Here is a 24,132-nt window from a genome sequence, read left to right on the forward strand (position 1 = left end):
TTTTTTTGTTTTGTTTTTTTTACAGTAACATTTTATTCTAATTTTATGGTGATATGTCCTCCTAAATCAAACCTTATCACATGCATTTAATGCAAGTGAAAAAGGAAAAAAAGGAAAAGGCTCATTACAGCAGACAGCTCAGTAAACACATCGTGACAAATGCCTGTGGTAAACAAACACAAGTACTTGAATGCACATGTGTGGTCGACACTGTGTCAGCAGGGCGAGCTGCCACGCGTAATGGATTATCAGATAACGATCCTCAATGGGCCAGACTGTGTTGGCACAGTTCGGTTCCACTTAATAATACAACCAACCGTCGACAAAAGGCGTGGATAAAGTGACCTTGAGGCATCCGGGCACAATAAGGGGAACTACTTTGGGAAACGTATTTACTTCAGTTGTCATCCGGTGGGACGTAAAGTCTCATTTACAGCATCCTAAAGCCCCTTAGAGTTAATTATTCCACTCATATGAATGTTCTTACAACCTGATACTAACACAAAACTATCTAGTAAAAACAAGCAATATATGAGGAAAAAGCTTTAATTCAGTTTGTATTTAAGTCCCTCTACCTATTTTCCAGGTTCACCTGGTGTCAAACCCGAGGCCCGCGGGCAAAATCCAGCCCACACGAGCATCCATTTCAGCCCCCAGGAGTATTTTGCTCAAAGTGAAAATTACATTCAAAACATTATTTTTGAAGTGGTAAACTCGTGTTTATGTCAAAAGCAACATTCAACCAAGTCTGAAATCAAATGGACCAAACAAGATGAATACAAGTATTTTTCATTTGCAAGGAAATAACAATAATTTTACCAGAATCGTGCCTACATTGTCAGTAATTATTATAAATGACAATACTTAAACATTAAAAAATACATACGTACTTTTTTCATTCAGGATTTTACTTCATAATTACTGTTTTCCAAGTCATTTTCTCTTTCAAATTAACAAACTTAGATGCTATGATGGGTAAAAAATGGAGGCAGGCTTTGATTATGAGACGTGCGTTAGTCATTTGGTAAATTAACATGAAGCTTAGGTCCAAATATATTTAACTGCATTCACCTTAAGAAATGTTTATTGAGTTTTTTCAGTCCTGGTTTGGCCCACTTTAGCCTGAGTTTGACACCCCTGGTCTATAACACACAGGGTTAGACAATGCTGGCCAAGATGTGTCAGTATCTTATTTATTGTCTTGTATTATTGCCATAATTTAAAAAATGAATAAATAAATAAATAAATAAATGTACCTCAACACTCCCAATCATAAACCACCACAAAAAACACATTTGGCATCATTCATTTCATTTATTTTTCCAAAAACAATCATTACATTTGAGCAGTATTTATCAGAAATCTTTCATTCATATACAAAAAGGTGACATACATGTAGCATTGCGCATATTGTACAAATACGATCCACAGATAAGGTGTAAGAAAAGTTAGATAAATCTATTTCAAGTTTTGTTTTAATTTTGAGTGACATTGCAGCAGAAAAACACAATCAACAATACAAGGTTAAAAATAACAATAGCTTGATTTATTATGACAATAAATAAGGTATAAACAGGGTCAAAAACTGAGCTCAAATCAACTTCATCTTGTATTAACAGAATCAAATATTTCCCTTTGAGTAAACTTTATACAGTTACAAGGACCATGGACGCAAGTTTTTTTTTTAGTGTGTTTGTAAAATTTAGTTTAACCCTCCTATTGAAATATGACCAACACATTTGACTCTTGGGGTCAATTTGACCCCAGACATATTTGCCTCCAGAAATATATTTTCAAAAAATAGTTGAACAGCTTTTTGTGTCAGACACTTTTTTTTATTTGTTGAATACATAAATAACCCTTTGATAATGAAACCTTGACCTGTTCTCCTGCGCCACCATCAGGCCAAACTTTTAAATTATGTCATGAATCAACTCAAAAATGTGCACACATTGACAACTTTTACACAGCTAAAACAGCTTGGGGTCAAATTGACCCCAGAGGAACACCAATGTGTGCAATATGTGTTCAGCACATTGGAAAAAATGTAATCATAATATTTTCATGCTTAATCAATTGCACCCATCAAATTAGGAAAAGTTGTGAAACTATTATTTTTTGAATGATAAACATTGAATGGGGTCAAATTGACCCCAAGGATAATATGAGGGTTTAAAAATAAATAATGTAAACTTTATGGCACTTTGCTGAGTCTCACAAACATGATAATTATTTTACCGATTTAATTAAAAAATTAAAAATATTACAAACATTATATAACACCCCCCTCGACTGACAGCTCATATATTACTACTAAGTTCTAATGTCTCCAGGTTAAGTGACACCAATAACTTCAGGTCTTTTTTGCAATCTTGAGCCAAATTGTGTTTGTAGGAGTCGTACGCTGCCTGAGAAAACTGTGGGCTGCTACTTCTGCTGCTGCTAGTGTGACCAAACCCTGGTTGTGGAAACGGTTCAGTGAGGAAACTGTCCCATTGCTCCTCCAACCGCCCAACTCTATGCAGAGAAAACTCCGTCTTTTGCAACTCACTTGACAACGTGAGTGCACAGCAGGCAGTGAGTGACGGTGCGTATTTGTTGAACGCATAGTCAGCAAGAGTCAACTCACATATTCTTTGTGCAAGCTTTGTGCACTGACTGGGCTTTTTAGTGTTTGATTTCACTGTTGATAACGTGTCACAGTTGGTACTTTCTTCAGATTCAAGACAGTTGGAGTAGAAGTCTAGAAAAAAGGCCAAAGTCGGTGCAGCGAGACGGAAGTTGAGACGGACGAGGATGAGACACTCGAGGTTGCAAAGTTGCTCCTTTGAAAAAGCATCGCAGCATAAAGACAGAAGGTGAGAAATAGATGGTGAACACACCTCGACCTGCAGGAGAAACAAAAGACAAGAACATATTCAGACAATATATTAATAATAACACAAAGTGACTGATTCACAAATTTAGTGTAGGCTAGTAATCCTCCTATTATCCTTGGGGTCAATTTCACCCCATTCCATGTTAACATTATCATTTTTTGCTTCATATTTCATGACTTTTTCTAATTTGATGGGTACAATTGATAAAGCCTAAAATTATCATGATGTGATGAACACACATTGGTGTTTCTCTGGGGTCAATTTGACCCCAAGCTGTTTTAGCAGCATAGGTAAAACTTGTCTGTGTGAGACCTATGAGGTGTGGCCTTACATCCCCACACCTGCAGGTGCAGAGTGGATACCTTTGAGTCGATACATCAATCAATGTGGTTCATTCATGAACGTTCACCCCAAATTAGAAAATGAATGATAGATTTTTAAAATACACTAAAGCAAAAACTGAAAGTTTGATCAAATGGTGGCGCTGCAGGAAAGGTCATATCATCACCACAAACAATACAAGGTTCATACTGTTATGGTCATTAATGTTGTCAGTACATTTGAGAAGATTTGGATGAAAGCTATTCAAGATAAATTAATTGTAATTTAAAAGTTTGACCTGGTGGTGGCGCTAGAGAACAGGTCACGGTTTCTTTATCAAGGGGTTATTTACTGTATGTATTCAAGAAAAAAAAAAAACAAAAAAAAACTTGTCTGACACAAAAACTTGCTCAACAATTTTCTGAAAATCATTTTCTGGAGGCAAATATCCATGGGGTCAGATTGACCCCATGGGTAAAATGTGTGATGTTTAAGGATAATATAGGGTTAAATCTGGACCTGTTTAGTGGCCAGGAGGAGTGCAGAGATTCCCAGGAGCTGGAAGCAATCAGCAGCGACTGGTGTGGAGGCCAGAAACCTGTCCATGATGTTCACAGCCAGGCAGCAGCACTCGAAGGACACGCGTAAGTGCTTGTGCACGGAAATGAGCCAGCTGACCAGTTCACACCGTGCCTCTGCAGACAGCTGAAAAGAAAACACATCCATATGAACATGAAGTCTATGCACCCCATGGATCAAACATTGTCTGCTGAACCAAAAACAAAGGCAGTGTGAGGGTGGGAATAGAAAATGACCTGCTTTTCTTTTATTTTTGTTGTTACATAGATATTGTCAATTTTTTTTTAAATAAAATAGTTATTAATGTAATCATCTACCACACACACACACACACACACACTTAATGCCTTTTTACATCTTGGCCAGGGGACTACAGATGAAAAATAGCCTCCTGGCTAATTCTGGCTTTTTTTAACCATGTTTTTTATAGGTTATATGAATTTGCACTGTCCCCTTTCAAATAAACCAATACAATACAATACACTATATACACTATATATATATATTTTATTTTATTTTATTTTAGTTTAGTTTTTGGCAGGTTTGGTATTGGTATAATAATATCATAAATAAAACTGTTCAAATTGTTGTTATTCTTTTTAAAATGAAAAGCTGCCATCTTCTAAATGTTGTCCAAATTATATCAACAGACATAAAGGCTATATATACTACATTGTGGCAAAGAAACAAAGGCATGAATGAATGAATGAATGAATGAATGAATGAATGAATGAATGTATAAGTCAGTGAAGTGTCCTCCTACTTGTGGCTGGTGTGCCAGACTTTTGCAGGGATGAAAGTGCGCCTCTTTCTCCCTCTGGATCCTGAAGCCAACATCTCCATACTGCAGATACCAGTTGGAAAGATGGTTTTCCACTGGTTGCAGTGAGTCACACACATCTGTCCCAACCGGTGAGGACGACAAATAATCTTCAAAACCCGAGTCACCCAGTTTGGACATGAATTTATGTTTCCTTTGCGTCTTTGCTGGAAAAAAAACAAAAACAAAAAAACACGCACCGTCCGAGCGTGTCCTCTGGAAAACAATCCCTGGTACGCGAGACGTCTTCCGTCTCTATGGGGTTGGTTTGGTTTGGTGACGTCACTTTTATTTTCCCGGGGTCTCCCCCGCTCGCGCGGCTCACCTCTGCCGTCGCCACAGGCAACCACACCTATACTATAGCCTGCACGTGACCCTTTAAAAAGAAATAACAATTAGGCTGAACCTTAAACCATATGTCACACATCTGGTAGACTCCCCCATAATCCCCAATTAAGTGTGGGGCACCGATTGTAAGGTTGCACATGCAAAATAAACAGCAAATTTTCGAAACATTTAGCAACAATCAATGTTTTTTTTTTGTTACTTCTGACCAGATTTACAGATTTGTGAAATTTAATTTTTTCGTAAAAATACAATGTCAATCTTAAATCTAAATGTCAAAACTAAATCTAAATAATAAATCTAAATGTTAAATCTAAATCTAAATGTTAAATCTAAATCTAAATGTTAAATATTCAATCTAAATCTTAAATGTTTTTTTTAATATTTAGATTTAGCTTTAACGTTTAGAATCAAATGTAACATTTAGATTTAATACTTAACATTTAGATTTTTAAAAAATGTATGTGATTTTTTTTGTTACTTTAGACCACATTTACAGCAACATTTGTGATATTCTTATGATTTCTTGTACAATTACAATGCCAATATTAAATCTAAATGTTAAATAATAAATCCACATTGCCTAGTATGAATGTAGTGTGTGAGTGAGTGCTGGTGGTGGTAGGAGGGGCCGATGGCGCACTATGGCAGCCTTGCTTCTGTCAGTCTGCCCCAGGGCAGCTGTGGCTACTATAGTAGCTTACCACCACTAAGTGTGGTGTGAAAGAATAATGCCATGTAAAGCGTTTTGAGTCACCAAAATAAAGCGCTATATAAATCCAATGCATTATTATTATTATTATTATTATTATTATTATTATTATTATTATTATTATCTTAAATGCTTAGTTTTTAAATTTAGATTTAGATGGAAATATAACATTTGGATTTATATTTAAACACTTAACATTTAGATTTTAATAAAAAAAAAAAATTACATTACCTTTGACCATATTTACAGCAAAAAATTGTGATATTTGCTTTTGGCAAGCAAAGATTATGTCAATGTTAAATCTAAATCTAATTGTTAACTTTTAAATATAAATATAAATGCAAAATGTTAAATTTATTTATTAAATGTACATCTTCAATGCTTAATTTTAACATTTACATTTAGATTTAACAGTGACATTAATTATATTTTTGCTGTAACTCTGGTAAAAATTACAATGTTTGTATAATATTCTATCATGTTTGTACAATACTATTGTCCATACAATATACGTATATTGTTCGTACAATAGAAGTTTAATGTTTGTACAATATAATATCACTTTTGTACTATATACGTATATTGTTCGTACAGTGATGTAAAATATGTATTTATTTCCCTCTGGCAGCTCTACGCTAAGTTAAATATTATTTCATTGAAAACATTTGAAATGTGTTGAGGTAAATCATTGTTATTACATTTCTATGAGTGAGTAATAACTATGACAACAGTTAAAAAGGTCAACAACAGTGGAATCGTATCAGCCTTATTTTCAAACACATGAAACCAAACAAAGTCCGTGTTCGATCCGTGTGAGACGAGGCAGTGGATTGTTTCTGGTGTGAACGAGCAGAGAACATTGAGACACGGACAGTGTGAATTGAATGTGTACCCTTCCTTCAGCGGATCTGTAAGAGTAGCGATCAGTCCAAGTCAGCTTTGAGCACCGAGACGCATCTGTAGCCGCCATAAGGTACTTTAACACACTCGGTCAACGTTGTTTACTTCTGACTGTACTATATTCATCATTTAGTGATGTAGTTTGAAGAAAAAAACATGGAAACTGTGCGAGTACTAGCTGTTTGCTAACTGTTCAGCTAGCTACTCACGTCAGGTGCTCCAGCTAACAGGCTACACACGAGAAGCTAACATCAGGTCTGCTTTGTTTACATTGTTCCTGGAGGTAATGCCAAATATAACTCGATGTTTACTGTCATTTTGTTACTCGCGGAGGTAGTTTTATTACAATGCTAAAACATAGGGAAGCGGAAGAAAGAGCGTTTGAGGCAAATGGACAAACTAATGAGCTAGCCGATGCTAACTAACAGCATGTCTCAGCAGACTCTCATAATCAGAGCTGGGAACTTTCAATAAACCCTTAGAGTAAGATTCAGCAGGATCGACCACAATTGTGTCGTTTAGGTCTACACATTAAAAATTGTGATATTTTAAAAGTTATTTGCCAGAGCAGTGTTTTTCAACCAAGGGTACCTGTACCCCTAGGGGTCCTTAAACACCTTGCAGGGGGTACTTGGAAATATTTATGAATTCCAGACTGTGCTCACAAAATATTGAAGCAAATATATCCATCAATTTAATTACATTTTTAATTGGCGCACTTTAAAAAACAACAAAACATAATATTATCAACAGTGGACAGAGATGAACAGAAATCATTACACTATAGAGACATGACACACAGCAAACGTCAAGACACACAGCAAAACTTTTAAAAGGATCAGAAAACAGGAAAAAAGGAAAACATTAACATAAAAAGCAAGCCAAAAAAAACAGAACAACACACTCCCCCCAGTGCACGGACACACACAGTTAGCTGTGCTGCTTCCTCCGTGTTAGTGACTGTCTGTCAGAGGCTCAGTGCAGATGTCTGCCTGTCCTGTTAAATTGCATCAGTTCTAAGTGTTGAAGCACTGAAATATGTTTGAGAAAACACTGCATGTGTTTCTCTTCTATAACTAACTCTGTCGCTGTGCTGTAGCAGAGATCTGCTGCCCTAGCTAACGGGGCTGTTTACATATTCTTAAAGAGACAGTGTCCTGAATGTGATTTACTTTAAAAACTACTTTCAACAATTCAGAGCTGCCCTGAAAAAAGCAACACTACAGAATTTAATCACATTTCAGCCTTAATGAAGGAAAAAGTCAAAAGTGACACAAAATGTTGTTATTGGGCTGCTAGTGATTAATAAAAGGGTCTTTGTGGCTCCACTGACTTTGACCCATTATTGTTTTTCTTGTAAAACTATTGATAAAAAAATAAATGGTTTATAACGCCTATTGCCATTTTGAGGAAAAATATAAAGATATGAATATTAAAAAAATTGTGATCGTGATTTCACAAAGAAAAAATCGTGATATGATGTTTTTCCCATATCGCCCACCCCTAGTAAGGGGTAAAACAAATATGTTGACATGTGAGTTACTATTATGTTGTTCCAGCTGCAAAAGAGCCTTCAGAGGAGCCTAGCATCATGTTAAAATGTTTCCAAACACCGTTAAAACATCTCATTCTTAGGTTTTAGCATCAAAAAATCATGGATAACTCAAGCAGAACCAAATGGCCTAAGAAAGGCAATAAAGACAGAAGAAGAGGAGGCCCAAATAAAGAAGATGAACGGGCTTTTAAAGACGGCGTCGGAGGACAAAACTACAGCTCAGAAGATGGTGAACCGAGCAAGAAGAACCCGGCGAGGCAAGGTGGGCCATACTCCAAAAGAGGTGGAAAGGCGCCGCAGAGTTACAACGCTTTTGGAAGAAAAGATAGTAAGAGTTCCACGTTGATGGATAAGTTTTCGATGTTTTTATGAACTGAAAACAGTTTTGAGAGTCAGGAAGAAAGCTGGATACCAAGAAATACTCAGGGAGTTGGTCATAGAAAGAAGGATGCTAATGATGATAGTAATAACAGGACCGGTGAGGGGAATTCCTTAATGGAACAAGTAGATTATTATGTGGGTATGCTACAAAGCTAGAAATTATATCCTGGATTTATCACCTAACCAAACATTCCCTGTCAGAGAGAAGCTGTCCTATGAAGGTCAATAACAACATGCTAATTTAAACCAAGTGATTTCAGCCTCGTTACGTGCGCGCTCCCATAAAAGGGGTGGAGATTGCAGCTTCTGACCAATCACTACAATGGAGAAACCTGGCAAAGCAAGCTTTTTTACAACGGAGGAACAGCTTATGATCTTGAACAAATATAATTAATTGAAAGCCATGATGACAGAAAAGCAACAGTTTTAGTGCAGCGTGCACCATTTGGGATTGGTTAGGAGGCGGAGCTTTTATACTCGCTCAGATCTGATCCACTTCCTAACTTGGTCTACAGTTAAACTATATTACAGCACGCACGTGTTTCTATTCAGGTGGACCTCTATTTATCACACACTGAGATGAGAGCTGTAGTATATTCCTGCTGATGCTGTCAGCCTCACTGTAGCGTATGAATGAATGAACAAATGACTTCACTCGTCTGCACATACAGAGACATAGGCTTCATCAGCTGACTGTAGATCAGTCCATCAGATATGAATGAGGGCTTTAGCACCTGCTCAGAACAAAACCTGGTCCCGAGCAGGTTAGTTGTTCAGCCTAAGTTACCATGGTGATTTAGCTCCGTAAGACGTTAGCGAGCTTCGTAGGACAGCACACACTGATCAAATCCCGGAAGTTAGCGCGATAAGAGGTAATCTGGCTTTGTAGCATAACCGTTTAAGGTCTAGCACTGATGACAAAATTTAAAGTTTAGGCTTTTTTCAGTTTTTGAGAGGAGAATTTCAGAGTTTTAATAAAATAGAATATTTATTAAGTTCAAATTTAGCCATGAGGACTTTTTCTACTTCATCATATATATGCAGTATATTGATACGTTATATCAATGATGATAAAATGAAATATAATAAAATGATAAAATAATACACTATTTTATTTAATCTTTTAAACAGCATACAGATACTATTTTGTTATTTTTTTAATAATTATAGTAAGGACTCTACTGTTTATGTTTTGTCTTTCGAAAATGTCTTCTTTGAAATTTGAATAGCAAGAGAAGTGTTTAGTAAACTTTTTTTTTTTTCATTTTTTAGGAGAAAAACCAAAAACCAAAAACAAGAACCAATCTCCTGTGGAGGGTTTTGTTTCAGAAGAGGCCGTGATCTCTCCCAACGAAAAGTTAGAACTTCTCCAGGCAGAGCAGCGACTTAAGCAGGAGAGCATATACAGCCTTAAAAAGGTAAACTTCTTAGGGTGCTGCTCGGGTTGATGAATATTATTTAGACCAGGGGTTCTCAATCTTGGGGTCAGGAGACACTGGGAGGGGGTCAATTGGAGCCCATTTTTGCTTATTTTTCTGCAACTAAACTGAACTTGCCATATTTTAACCTATTTTCATCACTTTTTCTTGTCATGTTTTTGCTCCATTTAATGCATTTTTGCTCCAAATTCTGTCATTTCGCCATAAAATATAAATGCCTTTTCTGCACTTTTTATTTCTACTTTTAAGACATTTTTTGCACTGTTTCCAATGCTTTTAATAAATTATTTTTATCGATTCGTTGTTGCAGCTTTAGTAGTAACCGTAAATGCCGAGTGATGTCAGTCAATTGCCAGTATTTAAATTGAATATTTTATATTTTCTACGGTTTAGAAGTCTCTATACACCTGCACTCTTTGCAACATCATCCTGGAATCTGTACCTCACGCTGAGAAGCACATCAAAGACAGAAGGCACCGCAAACGGGCCAGGGTGAGAATTGGTTTTGTGGTTAACAATGATTGACTCTGCAGTTAGAATGCACTTGTAGTTTTCACATATTTATATATTTGCTGATGAAAACACTCTATGTTACAGGAGATGTTAAAACAGGAGATCCTGACTGAGATGCAGCCTCCGAGTGCAGAGCAGATTAACGGAGTCTGTGCTGCACTGGAGGCTGTTGTTCTGGAACACGGTATAAATGACCAGGATGTTGAGACGAGACAAAGTGTCGTCTCCGTCATGCAAGACTTCCTCATCTCCGTCCTGCCTGGTGAGATGCCTAGGAGTGACTCATCGGAAATTACTGTCAGCTTACTTTTCTCCCGTTATAATTCAGTGTCTTTTTCTCCGTAGAAATCCGACTCAGGCTCTATGGATCATCTCGCACTAAATTTGGATTTAAGGATTCAGACGTCAATATTGACATTCAGTATCCACCTCATGTGAGTGGTGCAATGTGAAATTGTGTCTATATACACATTTACTTTATTGTTTCTAAGCAAATGTATGCTGAAGAAGATCCAGATTTAATTTGAAGTAGGTTTACCTCTAATGGTAAGAAGAATAAGTGTGAAATGTAGGAATATATCACTTGAAACATCTGTTTTGTTATCTAATCAAATGGCAGCATTAACGTATATTTCACCATGTAATTTGCCTGTTTTATATTGTATTAATGTTGTGTAAAGGCTTTTAAATGGAATGTATTCACAGATGAACCTACCAGATGTACTTTTGTTGGTCAAGAAGAGCCTCTCTGTGAGCGGTGAGTGACCTCCTAGTCAATATTTTGTTAATTATACATTATTTTACCATACATTTAATGAAGAGCTATACTTTCACTGAAAGTTCACACCAAATATGTCCTGTTTTTTTTGTTCTTTTTTTCCCTTCAGGACTCTTTGTGGATGTGGAGGGGGATTTTCATGCCACTGTGCCAGTGGTCGTCTGCAAAGACAAACAGAGGTTAGTATCTTCCAAGTGTCTGGAATATAGATATATTTCTTTAAAAATAATTTTTATTACACATTTTTGGCACTCAATGAACAAAGATTTCCACATTTGGTACAGTAATGATGTGCATAAAAACAACAAAAGAAGAGCTGATAATAATAACCGTAACAATGATAGTCGTTTTAGGAATAATAGCAACAATAGTGTTAAACTAAGCAAAGTAATAGATATTGTAATATTGGATATCCATAAGATTAAAAAGAAACACAAAATTAGAATTTACGCGCACACTTATATATACAGTATATATATATATATATATATATATATATAGAGAGAGAGAGAGAGGGAGACATACACACACACACCCATAGATATAAACACGAATACATGAATAAATAAAATGAACACAATTTTCCAAATACCGGTAAATTGAAAGTAAATAATACGTACGATAGACACCAATCAAAACATATTTATAAGACCAACCAAAACGACAAACCACTGTCTTCCTAGACTTAGAGTGTCTGGAATATTTGACATTTTGCTAGTAAATGTCGGGGCTCAGGTTTTTCATTTCAGAATCTCTTTATTTTAGGGTTTACCCATTTCCAACTTTTAAATAAAACAAGAGACGAAAAAAAAAATTGCTTTCTTGGTTTCAACATGTGTTTTTTCTGTTTTCCACAATCACAGAAAATCGGAGGCTTTATAAATGACATAAATCAAAGCATTTAGAAGATGCTATTAAAACGTTATCATCCTACATGCAATTAGCAGTGATTAATTATTAATCTGTGTAATGTATGTTTTTGTACAGTGGTCTGGTGTGTAAAGTGAGTGCTGGGAATGAAAATGCGTTCCAAACCAGCTGTTATCTCTCTGAGATGGTTCGTACGGAGCCTCTCCTCCTCCCACTGGTTCTGGGCTTCAGACGCTGGGCCAAGGTATGACTTTTCATTAAAAGTGATTCCAACATGTTTCTCTGTTTGCTTACATCACAATGATTCTTTTTGCAATTTAGATCTGTGACATTGATCATGCGGAGGAAGGAGGCCTGGCCCCGTATATCTTCGCCCTGCTGGTGATTTACTTCCTACAGAAACGCAGAGTGTCTCTCCTGCCTACCTACCTCAACCAGGAGGTTGGTTTCTCTTTTTTCCAACATGAAAATCAAATTTAATATACATGAATTTAAAATGCCCTCATCAGCTTGATCTAAATGACCTCTAATGAAACCCATTGATTGTCTTCAGATTAAGGTGTTTTCACTCAGCAGACTGTCAGACTTCAGTCTCACGCATGTGAAGGATGGATTCATACACTGGGCCTATACACCTTCCACCAATGGATCATCACAGATGACAGAGGGCTCATCTCATAAGGGGAAGGTAATGATGGAGATGCATTTTTTTTTTTTTTTTACTTTATTCATGATACGATACAATACACTTATTTGTCTCCGTAGGGAAATTTAGAGGACCTAGAGAGATTAACATGCAGAAAATGAATAAAAATAAAATACAGCAAGATAAGAAAAACACATAAAATAGAAGGAATAAAAAGATAAGATTACATAACATAAAACACCATGGCATTATTGCGCAGTCCGGCTACATTTTTAGGAGGCACCGTTCAAAACCCTAATTAGGTCGGAACAAAGGAATTTTTATAGAGTGTGAGTTTCCACTTCGGGGCTCTGTATCGCCTGCCAGACGGATGGAGTTCATACTCAGGGTAGATGATGAGAGGGGTCAGATAAAATGTGTTATGCTCGTCTGAGAATGCACTGTTCATACATGGACCACAGGGAGAGTTTTAAGTCTCTCCTACAACCTTCATTTTGACCTCAACTGGACAGAGAGATTACCGTACCACGCTGGCATTTTGTCACGAATAATGCTTTCTAAAACAGCCTGATAAATCAAAAACACGATTGACACCAAACACTCGTTAGTCTGCGTAAAAAATGCAACCTTTGTTGTAAACGGGAACACACATTATTGACGTGTTTCCCAGTTAAATTTCTATAACCGTTTGTAGACAAAACAAAACAAAACAATTTATCGTGATGAAAGAATAAAAAGCGGGATACTAGTCGGTTTATACATAAATGGCTCAACGATTAATTTTCACTTACATACACAATCAATTTTTCCCAATTAGTGTAACATTTACTCATCTGGTTCCACGTTGGAAAGTTTTGTTTCCAACTGTATAAACTAAAAATAAATCATTTTAAAGTTAACATTTGTAGAGACAGTGACAATTTTTCAATTGTGGGAGAATCACTATCTTCATATGTTGTGTGTTTGTTCTCAGGTACCACTGGCATTTCAGTCCCTACACCCACCAGTGGACGTTGGACTTCTCTGGATTGAGATGCTTCGCTTCTATTCACTTGAGTTCAACATTGCTGATAATGTAATAAGCGTGCGCACTGGTGTCGTGCTCTCTCGGTCCATGAAAGATTGGCCAAAGAGACGAATCGCTGTGGAAGGTCAGTGGAATTTGACGCCAACCTTTTGGTGTGTGTGTGTGTGTGTTTTTTTTTTTGCATGTCCTGTACTCACTCCTCTGTCTGTGTCATTTTGTCTGTTTCAGATCCATTTTCTGTGAAGAGAAACGTAGCTCGCACCTTGAAGAACCAGCAAATGTACGACTACGTCATGCACTGCCTGAAAACCACATACATGTACTTTGGTTCTCCACTTCATGCTCACAATGTAGAGATGGGGAAAGGTCCCACTCAGCGGGCAAATGCTGGTGAAGATGTTTCAGGCCTGTCTGACTTTTACCTGCTCAACCTCAAGCCTGAATTTGACCTGCTCAGCCTCAAGCCTGAATTCACAAGTCAGCCTGAAGCTTTAGAAAACGGGCCCGAAGACTCTGATTGTATCATTGAGGAGGAAGTTGAAGAATTCAGTGACTCCAACGATGATGTCGACAAAGGAGAACTGGATCAGGGTAGAAACTGTGTCTCAGAGGAGGAGGATGAGGTGCTGATTGAAGAGGTTTTCAGTGACGTGGGTCGAAGCCACTTGGACAGTTTCACCACGGAGGATGAAGAGGTTTTAATTGGGGATCAGGTTTCTGGGGAAGAGCTTTTGTCAGATGACGAGGGTCCAGATGTGGACACACCTGGCTCGTTGGATGAGGATGAGACACATCCTACAAACACATCAAATAAAAACGAAAACAAGAGCGGCAAACGAAGCAGATATGTTTATAAGTTCTCAAGACAGGCTTTCACTGCAGGAAAGGTAAACGCCACATCACGTCTCAGTGGTTGGATGAAATTATTTTATAGGATCATAGATTATTTTACCTTTTCTTTATCATTTAGACACACATGGTGGTGTGCAGCTTGTGCAAATGTGATGGCCATCAGAAGAAAGACTGTCCTGATGATTTAAAGAAGGTACAGCTCGACCCTTTGCCCTCCATGACTCCAAAGTTCCTCCAAATGATCAACAAAGTTTGTGAGCAGTGTTTCGGTGAGTATTTTTCTTCAAAGTCAGCTGCTCATTAATAAATGGATAAATGCTCAGCAACACCAAAAACATAACACTTCTCATTAAAACTTTTGTTTTGTTGACCAAAAATCAAATGATAAGTAAGCATTTTTGGAAATTTTAACATTTAATTTGTGGCAAAGATTTGACCAAAGTGCTGAAATGGCAGAAAATTAGTGTATTTGTGATCATAATATTTATGAATTCTTTTGTTTAATTTTGTTTGTATTTAATTGTCACGTTGGACACAATCAGGTTTATTTTGGTAAAATGTTCTCATTTAATAAACGACCAGCAAACGGGTCCTTGCATGAAACAAATACATTTTAAAAGGGTTAAACAATAAGTTTTTAGTTTAACTAAAAAGTATACTGTAAGTTAAAAAAATTAAATAAAATGATACTTGAAACACCTTTATCAGTAAGTTTTGTTTGTTTTGGCCAACAATTTGAGAATTGGAAAAATATCTTATTTTATTTTACATTCTCTTCTTTTTAGCTGACTTTGCTCTTGTTGAGCATGAAGCCGATGTGCGTGAGTACATCCTTAAAGACCTTGAGACTTTCATCAGGAACCATTTTCCGGGTAAGTTACACCAACACTTCCCTTCAGAACAATGAAGGCTTTTCAAACTAAAATGATCTACAAAACAAGAGTCTATAATTCTGGCTTTGTTTTTTGACAAACAGAGGCTAAACTACAGCTCTTTGGGTCTTCCAAAAATGGCTTTGGCTTCAGACAGAGTGACCTTGACATCTGTATGGTTCTGGAGGGGAAGGAAACTGTTGATGTGAGTTTGTAAAATCACCAACCAATTTTTATAGAAAAGTTGAAGGGATATATGATTTTTAAGAGGCATTTAATCATGTTGGTGGAACCTAAAAATGTTTTCTTATGACAGGACGTTGACGTCATCGTGAGGCTGGAGAGAATGCTGAGGAAATATTCAGGTAAAACAAAGCAGATTATGCACAGTTTGGTTCAGGGGCAGCTTTTCTGTCAGGTTTTTGTTTATATTATAAAATGTTGGCTGTTCTAAATTCACAAATAGAAAGGTTTGCTTTCAACACTTGATTTTTAAGAAAATAAATCTGTTTCTGATAGTTGCTGTGTAGGGGTGTTGAAACAACTTGATAATTGATAAATTGCACGTTTATCATTGATTATGAATCGATACATTTCTAAAGATCAATCATTTACATTTTACAGATTGTATTAAAAACAGGCGAGTCGTCCTTATTTGGATAATCAAACTGGAGTAGAGAGGAAATGGAGAAGTCAAATAATTCAGCTGCTGACTCATCAATTTTTGTTAATAATCAAAAATATAATCAGAATCAAAAAGGTTTTATTCGCCAAGTACAGTTTAAAAGATAATACAAGAAATCATACTTGGTGGATGGTGCAAAAAATAAAAAACAAACCATAAACGCTATAATAATAATAAATATAAAGGATGGATATATTCAAGTACACGGAATTTACGACAAAATGATGCAAACAAACACACCGAAGCAGCCATACGCGGCGCCATCTTGAAAAGCTGATAATTATTAATAGTAGAAAAAAGGTTTTTAGTTAAATCAAAACTTTAATAATCAGAATTCAATCAGCAAATTAGGCTGATTAACCCCTACAGATGTGACATTTCTCTAAAATTGAAACAGTTTTGTTGTTACTTTGTTAATAAATGCAACAAATCTTACAAATGATTTTCACTAAACGTGTTTCCACATGTGTTTTTTTTTTTTATTAGAACTGAAGAACATAACAGCCATCACAACAGCTAAAGTGCCCATTGTGAAGTTCTGCCACGTGCACACTGGCTTAGAGGGAGACATCAGCCTTTACAACACACTGGTAGGACTTTTTTCCCTATGTCAATAAATACAAACCACTGGATTACACTTTGTCTTGTTTATGGGTAAAGCCTTGTTCTCTTTTTCAGGCCCTTCACAACACACGTCTGCTCGCCTCGTACGCTGCCATCGACAGAAGAGTCAAGGTTCTATGTTACGTCATGAAGGTGTTTGCCAAGGTCAGCATTGTCTTCAAAACCACGGCCAAGGCATTCAAATCAAATGGTGTTTCCTGTCCCTAAAGAGTAGTCTTATTGTGTTTGTTCTGTTACAGATGTGTGACATCGGGGAGGCTTCACGTGGAAGTCTTTCGTCCTATGCCTACACTCTCATGGTGCTGTTCTTCCTCCAACAGAGGAACCCTCCAGTTATCCCTGTGCTCCAGGAGGTGAAAATTACCTGCTTCTTAAAACAGAAAAAACTCATAGAAAGTCAATGTTGCAGCTTTATCCAACAATTTTTGACTCCTCGCAATGATATAGAACAGTGGTGTCAAACTCGTTTTAGTTCAGGGGCCAAATACGTAGCATTTTGATCTCAAGTGGGCCACAGATTTTATTTGGTAAAACAAGTAATTCCAACATTATTGTTCCCCAGTTTGTTTGCATTTCTACGTATACGTAAAATATAAGAAACCAACAATATCCAAGCAATAAGTGATAAAAAATCCCAACAGAATCTTCACTTTAAATTTCCTAGATTTTTTGACCAATTTCTATTTAATTATGCGAAACAGTATCTAATATTTTGATTAAAAGAGATTTAATAGTATTTTCTTAACTCTCTCACTAGCAGATTCATCTAGGAGACATTTAGAAGTCAATTCTCTTATTTTTATCATTTGTTTCAGATCTATGATGGAGAGAAGAAGCCAGAAGTCCTAGTTGATGGCTGGAATGTGTATTTCTTTGATGACCTAAAAAACCTTGTGAGTATTTAGTTTAGTGATTGGTAATAAGACATTGTCTCACTGTGTTTAGTTTACACACTGTTATTGATGATCACCTGCAGCCCAGTCGCTGGCCCATGTGTGGTAAGAACACTGAGACTGTGGGGGAGCTGTGGCTCGGCCTGCTTCGCTTCTACACTGAAGAATTTGACTTCAGGGAGCACATCGTGTGCGTGCGACAGCGAGCTCGTATCACCACCTTCAGAAAGCAGTGGACGACCAAACCGATATGCATCGAAGGTCAGATTGTTTGGCTTGCATTGTTAAAGCTGCAATACGTAATATTTTTTTGATGTTTTTTGTTCAAAAATTCATAATCATCTTTGAGCATATTGTAATCCAAAGTGTTCTGAGTGGACAGTAAATCTCTTCTCCTTCTCCTGGCCCTGTAAATGCCAGCCAATCAGAGATCTTTTTACCAACAGGGCGATCCCATGAGCTGTTTTAAGCATTACTATTGGCTGTTTGCGATCTGAGAATAGGGACAGTTCCACTGCATTATATTCAAGCGGAAGTCTCTAACATGGCTTTTAGCACAGCGGTTACACGGCAAAGCAAGAGGAAAAAGGAAGACCGAGGTGGAGAAGCAACAGAATAAAGGCTCAAACGTGTGTAGGAGGAATGGCTGACTCCGTGGACGTCCCTCTGACTCGGTGTGTGTGGCAGGTATACCAAGTCAGAGAGAGAGTGTGATAACAAATGGGATAAATAGCTCGTAAAACTAAAAGAAACATCATCTAAGGTGAAAATAACAGACACAATTCATCTGCAGTCTGGATGTGTGTGTGTCTGTTCTGATCAGCTGGGATCAGCTGCAGCTTGTGTGTGAGGAGTAGCTGTGACTCTGAGAATCTTACTGTTCTCACAGCATTGAGTGATACGTGCTTTCATGTTTCTAAAACATCAGAAAACTCTTGAATAACACAAGATAAAGTCCTTACCTTTGTTACTGGACTCTATGGAGAAAACAGTCGCAATGAGTTCTACAGTTGTGCATGTGCACACAGGCTTTCCCTAGAAGACCAGTGAGGTTCATTCAGGAGGAGAGGGGGGAGCATGGCGCGCCTCACGATTCTACAAACTGCAGCTTTAAAGACACCTAGGAAAAAAATGGAACATTTATTGTATTTTCCGGGCTATAGAGCCGCATTCCAAGAATGTAGGCATTTTCCAAGAAAATGCACGTAAAAGCCGCATCGTTACATTGGCCGCGCTCTATTGGCTGATTAGAGTGTCTTTCAAACAACTCAGCCAATCAGAACGGGCAGGTAGGCGGGCTGTTATACTTTTGCCTGACAATAACGGAAATTTCTGTTTAATTCCGTATATTCTGATCAGTTTCACCTGATAAGTTTCCATCTCCACATGAAGTCTCCTCCTCACTGCTCCACGTTTGCATATCAGTCCATTTATAGCTTTTTATGGTCAGTTTTTACTGGATCCAGACTAATTCTCCGCTCCCTCTGTCTGTTCTTCTTACCGTGCACCATCGCCTCAGAAGTATCAAGTCCTGGCTCTGAGTCAGTCAATCCTGTACAAACCTAATGTGGTGATTTGACTATTACAAACTGACTGATGTATCTTACATTTTAAACCCTATTGTACTTATTATACACTCTTCCCACCATAATTGCATACGCGCTAGCACCGCTCCCCGGTTGGGAAACTTCCATTTATTACCTATATTCGCTTTTTATTCAAGCAAATGTCTTTTTTTAGGCACAGAAAATAAAAACAAATTATCAACAGATGCATGACTTCTACAGTCACTCGCTCACACGCAATTTCCCTCCACTTGGGCGTCGTCCTGCACACGGACCACGACGCATCCGTCCTGTTATTAAAGCTTTGAGTGCTTTCCCTTTTCCCACATTATTTGATGCTCATTTTTGAATGTTCAGTTCACAGTGTTATTCAGTGGTTGTTAAGTTCAGTCATTCTGCTGTAGGGGTGACTGTCAGTAAATTTTAAACATAGTGTCCTATACACCAGAAAACATGGTACTTTAGTCCATCGATTGATGCAAAGCTAATAAATTGTTTATTCATCTTGTTTATGTTTCCCTTCACAGATCCATTTGACTTGAATCATAATTTGGGCGTTGGCCTATCGAGGAAAAGTAGGATTTATTTTTTCCCCTATTTATTTATTAATTTATTTATTTTGTTCTCATGTTCACGTGTTTTTCTTTTCTCATTTCACTAGTGGCTAATTTCATCATGAAGGCTTTCATCAATGGCAGGAAGGTGTTTGGCACACCAGTCAAAAGCTTTCCTCCTGGGTACCCCAATCACATGGTTTGTAACCATTGTACAAGCACACTTTTAATAATGTCTGAAACTGTTTTTTAAATAGTTGTATGAATTCTGATCTCTGCATTCATCTCAGGAGTATTTCTTGGATCCTCAACTTTTAACTGAAGGCGAATCTGCTCCCAACGATCGCTGCTGCCCCATTTGTGGCCGGATTGGCCACTTCTTTAGGGAGTGTCCCCTGCGTAGAAAGTAGGACCACCACCTGGTGCAAATTTAAGTAAAAATTGATCATCTTGGTTGTTAAAAATTATTGGGGTTTTTTTCCTATTTTTTTACTCAGGTCCAGGCAAAAAAGGGACTCTGAAAAGAGATTTGAGCGTTTTCGTGACGTGATGGATTCACCTGAGGGTGGAAACCAGGGTCAGTTCAGACACAGGAATGAACACTGGAGGAAAAAGGATGCAGTGGACACTCGATGCTGCTTCCTCTGTGGCTCGAATACCCACATCAAGAAGAACTGTGAGCTAAACAGAAACTTCCCAGGTTTGCACCAGCATTTACATTTAATACACAACACACACACACACACACACTGTGACATTGGGATGTTTTTGCTCAGGTACTGCAAGGATAGAAAACTTTGCCTCTTCTCCACCTGCACGATTCAAGCATTTGACAGAGAAAGAAAAACAGGTTTGTTTCCAGACAGACGATACGGTGCTTTAAACAGTCTCTGTGACCTTTGACTTTTACACATGATTCTGTATTTTTTCTCCCACCAGGCTCTGCCTTTCCAAGAACCAAAGACAAAGACAAGGAAACAAAAGCAGCAAAATGTGACATTGGGTCCACAAGAAGGTATTGACCTTTCTTTTTCTACATTTCAATCTTTACATGTGTTACAGTCAAACATGTACTGTATGCATAAAATGTAAGACTGTAAACCGGTGTCATGTACTGAGTGTGCATCGTACTGAGATTGTATATGCAGATTCGTGCACATGAGCCCTACCGGAAAATGAATTTTTGCTTAAAAAAAAAAAAAAAAATGAAATGCATTTTTGTTTTTTTTTTGTTTTCAAAGTGAACGGACCTGTGTTTTATTTGTTTATTGGATTATGTCATGGTTATAATCTCAGTACAGAGGTAAACTCAGTACGCGACACCGGCGTTTTTCAACCTTGGGGTTGCCTGAAATGTCTAATAACAATAAAATAAATGTAGTGGTTCCAGCTCATTCACATTCATCTTTCATCCCCACAACTCCGGATTTTACGCTTGCTGACCTCTTGTCCGACATGCGTCGTGTTGGTTAATCTATTAATTGTTATTTTACATGTGGTTCTAGGTCTCATTCTGTGGCTTTATCCTTCAATTTTTGATAATTTCTTTGCTAATAATATAGCATTTCATCAATCAGTTGACTGTTATTGGTCTTTTTTCATTATTTAACTTATTTTGAGTAACTGCTATAAAAGCGATTTATTTCTGGTGTCTTTCAGGAAGCTTATCCCACCGCAGTTTGGGTCAAAGATGGAACCCCATGGAATGAGCAGCTGCTGCGGGATTAAATCATGAGATTTTCCTCTTGCGAAGGCAGACAGGAAGCCAAAGTCATCATGAAAAGTCAAAAATCCCGCACTCCTCGACTTGAATTAAACCAATCTACTTTGTTTTTGTTTTTGTTTTTTTATTCACTCTGAAGTTTTTTTTAAACTTTCAAACAAAAACAAACAATCTTTCATCATACATCTACATCATGTATTTGTTTACACTTCTTTTGTTTAAAAAGTTGACATTTTAGGTGACGTAATTGGATGTTTATTTAAAGTCTGTCGTAGCTTATAAGTGTGAAGCTTTCAGATGTGCTTTTGTGATGAAAGCTTCGTTTCCATAGTAGCACATGTTAGTTTTTGTCTCATACTTGACTTTTAGAATCTGTACTGATTCAATTGCCCTCAGTGTGATAATTTAGTGATATTTAGGCTGCATTTTGAGATTTAACACAGATGTCAGTGTTAGTTTGAGCTCCAGTCGACTTTTCATTTTTAGCTTATGGATTTTTACAGATTTATTTGAATAATTCAGTTGTTTTTTTCTTCTTTTTTTTAAGTTTTAAAGGGTCTCGCCTGTTGATGTTGTTGGTCAGAGTCAGTTATGTTGTATCTGCTTTTATTTGGTAATCCTGCCTTTTGAGTGCCTTTGCACATGATTTAAAAAGTGATGTGATGGTTTGAAAGTTGGGTAAAACCTGGTGCTTATGTTTGGTAAAATTTAAAATAAGTGCTACAGCCTGCTCTGCTCGCTAACTCCTAAACTAGAGGCAAACTCAGTTCATAGGGGAGACAAATATATTTATTTGCCTTACAGAATTTGCTGAAAAGTTGTGTTGCAGTACGTTGGCTGCACTGAGAGACATGGCACCTTTGAATTTTGTTGCTGCTAATTCAGTTATGTCATGTTTTTCCATCTTTTATCAAGAGCTCTACAGTTTTATTTTAGTGTTTCAAGAATAAATCCATTTTTGCGAGTGCATCTCCCTGTGTGATGCATCAACACAGTCCCAACCAAGAAATGGGCTTTATGTTTATTCAAAGCTTATATTTTAAACATTTTAGATTTGATCCAAATTTTAAAGAAATAGAACATAACTATGCCCTAATTTAATTTAGACAGAAATGCTGTTACTGTTCTATCACACAGGAATCTGCAGCCTCTGGGTGGATTATTTCAAACATTTGCTCATTTTTCAACATTCTTGTTTTAAAGTCAGTCTGCTTGTATTTATTTCACTGGACTGATATGAAGATTGATCATGCAAAAAAAAAATGAAGTTGTGATTCTTTTTTTTTTGGTCTCAAAAGAATTGCTCCATACCAATAAATGTATTTATTCCCAAAAATCTTGCGTGCACTGAGCCCCTGTTTGTGTTTCACTTTCGCTTGTTAGCCGTGCGCTGATCTGATGTTCACATTTTCAGTTGTTTGTTAATAAAATCGATGCTTACCACGAAAACAAATGTAAATATATAATTTCTTTAAGAACAAAATGAGGTTGCCCGTACTGCGCGGCTCTGGCCGTCTACTGGGTGTGGGCCTTGGCTCCTCGGGTAGGGGGCTCTCTGGCCCTCCCCTCGGAGGGTTGGGTGGGGGTCATGGGGTGGATGTTGGTGGGGGGCCTTGGGGTTGGTGGCTGGATGCGCTGGGTCCTCGGCTCTTTGGTGCTTTCTCGGGTGTGTGTGTGGGGCGGTGGCTGCCCCTCGGCTTGGGGTCTTAGGGGTGTCTGGAGGGCTGCTCGGCCTTGGGGGGTCTGGGGCAGCGCTTGGGTTTGCAGTAGCGGTTCTTACACATACATCTGTCTACGATGCACTGGCATGTCTTGGACTGTGGGATAAAACTCAAACTGAGCTTAACTTTAGACACATTGATCCCAAATACCTATTTTAGGTATTACCACTCACCCTCTGTCCACAGCAACCACCATTATACCTACACTTCACACTTATCACCAGACTGGCTTGATTACACAACACAATATGCACAACTACAACTATTTTACACAGAAGTCTATTGCTGTGCGGTGTGTCGTGTAGTACACAGAGCTGTGTGAAGAGTACAAGATTAGTGAATACTATGGTGTGTAAGTTAAAATTAAGACATAACAGCATTAATGACTGGAATGTGAGAATAATTTGGGGGTACAGAAATTAAGGTAAAGGTTTTGCCTTTAATGGTTTTTGGCTTCCTGTATCCACTTCAATCTGTCTGCATATATCTATGCATTACAACATCTGCTCCTTTGATTTCATCTTGCATTTTTCACTTCAAAGAAAGAGTGAGATTCCAGTCAAAAATGAATTCAAGAAAATAAAAGTGATTGTAAATGACTTTTGGCCATTGGCCAAATCCACTTCTAAACCTTTACTTTGCTACTAATTGTAATTTATTGCCGTCTGTGTAACAGATTCAATACCCTTTTCGTTTTGTTTGATATAAAAGAGGGAAAAAAGTTTTATACCAGATAAATACTTCTGAAAGTTTATTATTAATCTTAATGGCTTTGTTCGACTTGCACGAATTGGTAGATTTATTTGTGATTTTAGAAATGAACCAAACAGTAAAAGTTTTTTCTTCTAATTTTCTATATGGAGACATTAATTATTAGC

At 37.4% G+C, this 24,132-nt stretch overlaps 2 protein-coding genes across 4 annotated transcripts; one reads left to right on the forward strand and one right to left on the reverse strand.

The window, feature by feature from the left end:
• Positions 1-2,300: 2,300 nt before the first annotated feature.
• Positions 2,301-5,043, reverse strand: ccno (cyclin O). Its single transcript, XM_028456908.1, has 5 exons — positions 5,025-5,043; positions 4,925-4,975; positions 4,543-4,766; positions 3,720-3,905; positions 2,301-2,888 (listed from the first exon to the last, which is right to left on the reverse strand). Exons 1-5 carry the CDS (start codon positions 5,041-5,043, stop codon positions 2,301-2,303), a joined length of 1,068 nt encoding a protein of 355 aa, XP_028312709.1.
• Positions 5,044-6,373: 1,330 nt separating this feature from the next.
• On the forward strand, positions 6,374-22,697 carry tut7 (terminal uridylyl transferase 7). 3 transcript variants are annotated; one of them, XM_028457720.1, is made up of 29 exons: positions 6,374-6,629; positions 8,192-8,439; positions 9,765-9,910; positions 10,325-10,423; positions 10,529-10,706; positions 10,790-10,878; positions 11,150-11,201; positions 11,332-11,401; positions 12,210-12,336; positions 12,414-12,533; positions 12,646-12,780; positions 13,712-13,889; positions 13,994-14,652; positions 14,736-14,886; positions 15,403-15,489; positions 15,594-15,694; positions 15,806-15,854; positions 16,661-16,764; positions 16,853-16,942; positions 17,038-17,151; positions 17,614-17,691; positions 17,775-17,952; positions 19,784-19,831; positions 19,918-20,009; positions 20,101-20,216; positions 20,308-20,486; positions 20,587-20,660; positions 20,750-20,825; positions 21,470-22,697. In XM_028457720.1, the coding sequence occupies exons 2-29, from the start codon at positions 8,211-8,213 to the stop codon at positions 21,517-21,519; spliced, it is 3,669 nt and encodes a 1,222-aa protein (XP_028313521.1). In that variant the 5' UTR covers positions 6,374-6,629; positions 8,192-8,210; the 3' UTR covers positions 21,520-22,697. The 3 variants fall into 3 exon arrangements, with proteins under 3 accessions (XP_028313521.1, XP_028313522.1, XP_028313520.1); XM_028457721.1 differs by having other exon boundaries at positions 6,376-6,629; positions 8,192-8,373; positions 20,308-20,510; XM_028457719.1 differs by having other exon boundaries at positions 6,376-6,629; positions 20,308-20,510; positions 21,470-22,696.
• The last annotated feature ends 1,435 nt before the right edge of the window (positions 22,698-24,132 follow it).

The sequence above is a fragment of the Gouania willdenowi genome, chromosome 9 (assembly GCF_900634775.1).
Source record: "Gouania willdenowi chromosome 9, fGouWil2.1, whole genome shotgun sequence".
NCBI lineage: Eukaryota > Metazoa > Chordata > Actinopteri > Blenniiformes > Gobiesocidae > Gouania > Gouania willdenowi.

Coding starts and splice junctions, on each gene's coding strand:
- ccno (XM_028456908.1), bottom strand. Junction 4,767..4,924: donor TGCCTGTGGCGACGGCAGAG/GTGAGCCGCGCG, acceptor TTTTTTTTCCAG/CAAAGACGCAAAGGAAACAT. Junction 2,889..3,719: donor TCCTCCTGGCCACTAAACAG/GTCCAGATTTAA, acceptor TTTCTCCTGCAG/GTCGAGGTGTGTTCACCATC.
- tut7 (XM_028457719.1), top strand. CDS start 8,211: ATGGATAACTCAAGCAGAACCAAATGGCCTAAGAAAGGCAATAAAGAC. Junction 15,695..15,805: donor AGGGGAAGGAAACTGTTGAT/GTGAGTTTGTAA, acceptor TTCTTATGACAG/GACGTTGACGTCATCGTGAG. Junction 17,692..17,774: donor TTGATGACCTAAAAAACCTT/GTGAGTATTTAG, acceptor GATCACCTGCAG/CCCAGTCGCTGGCCCATGTG.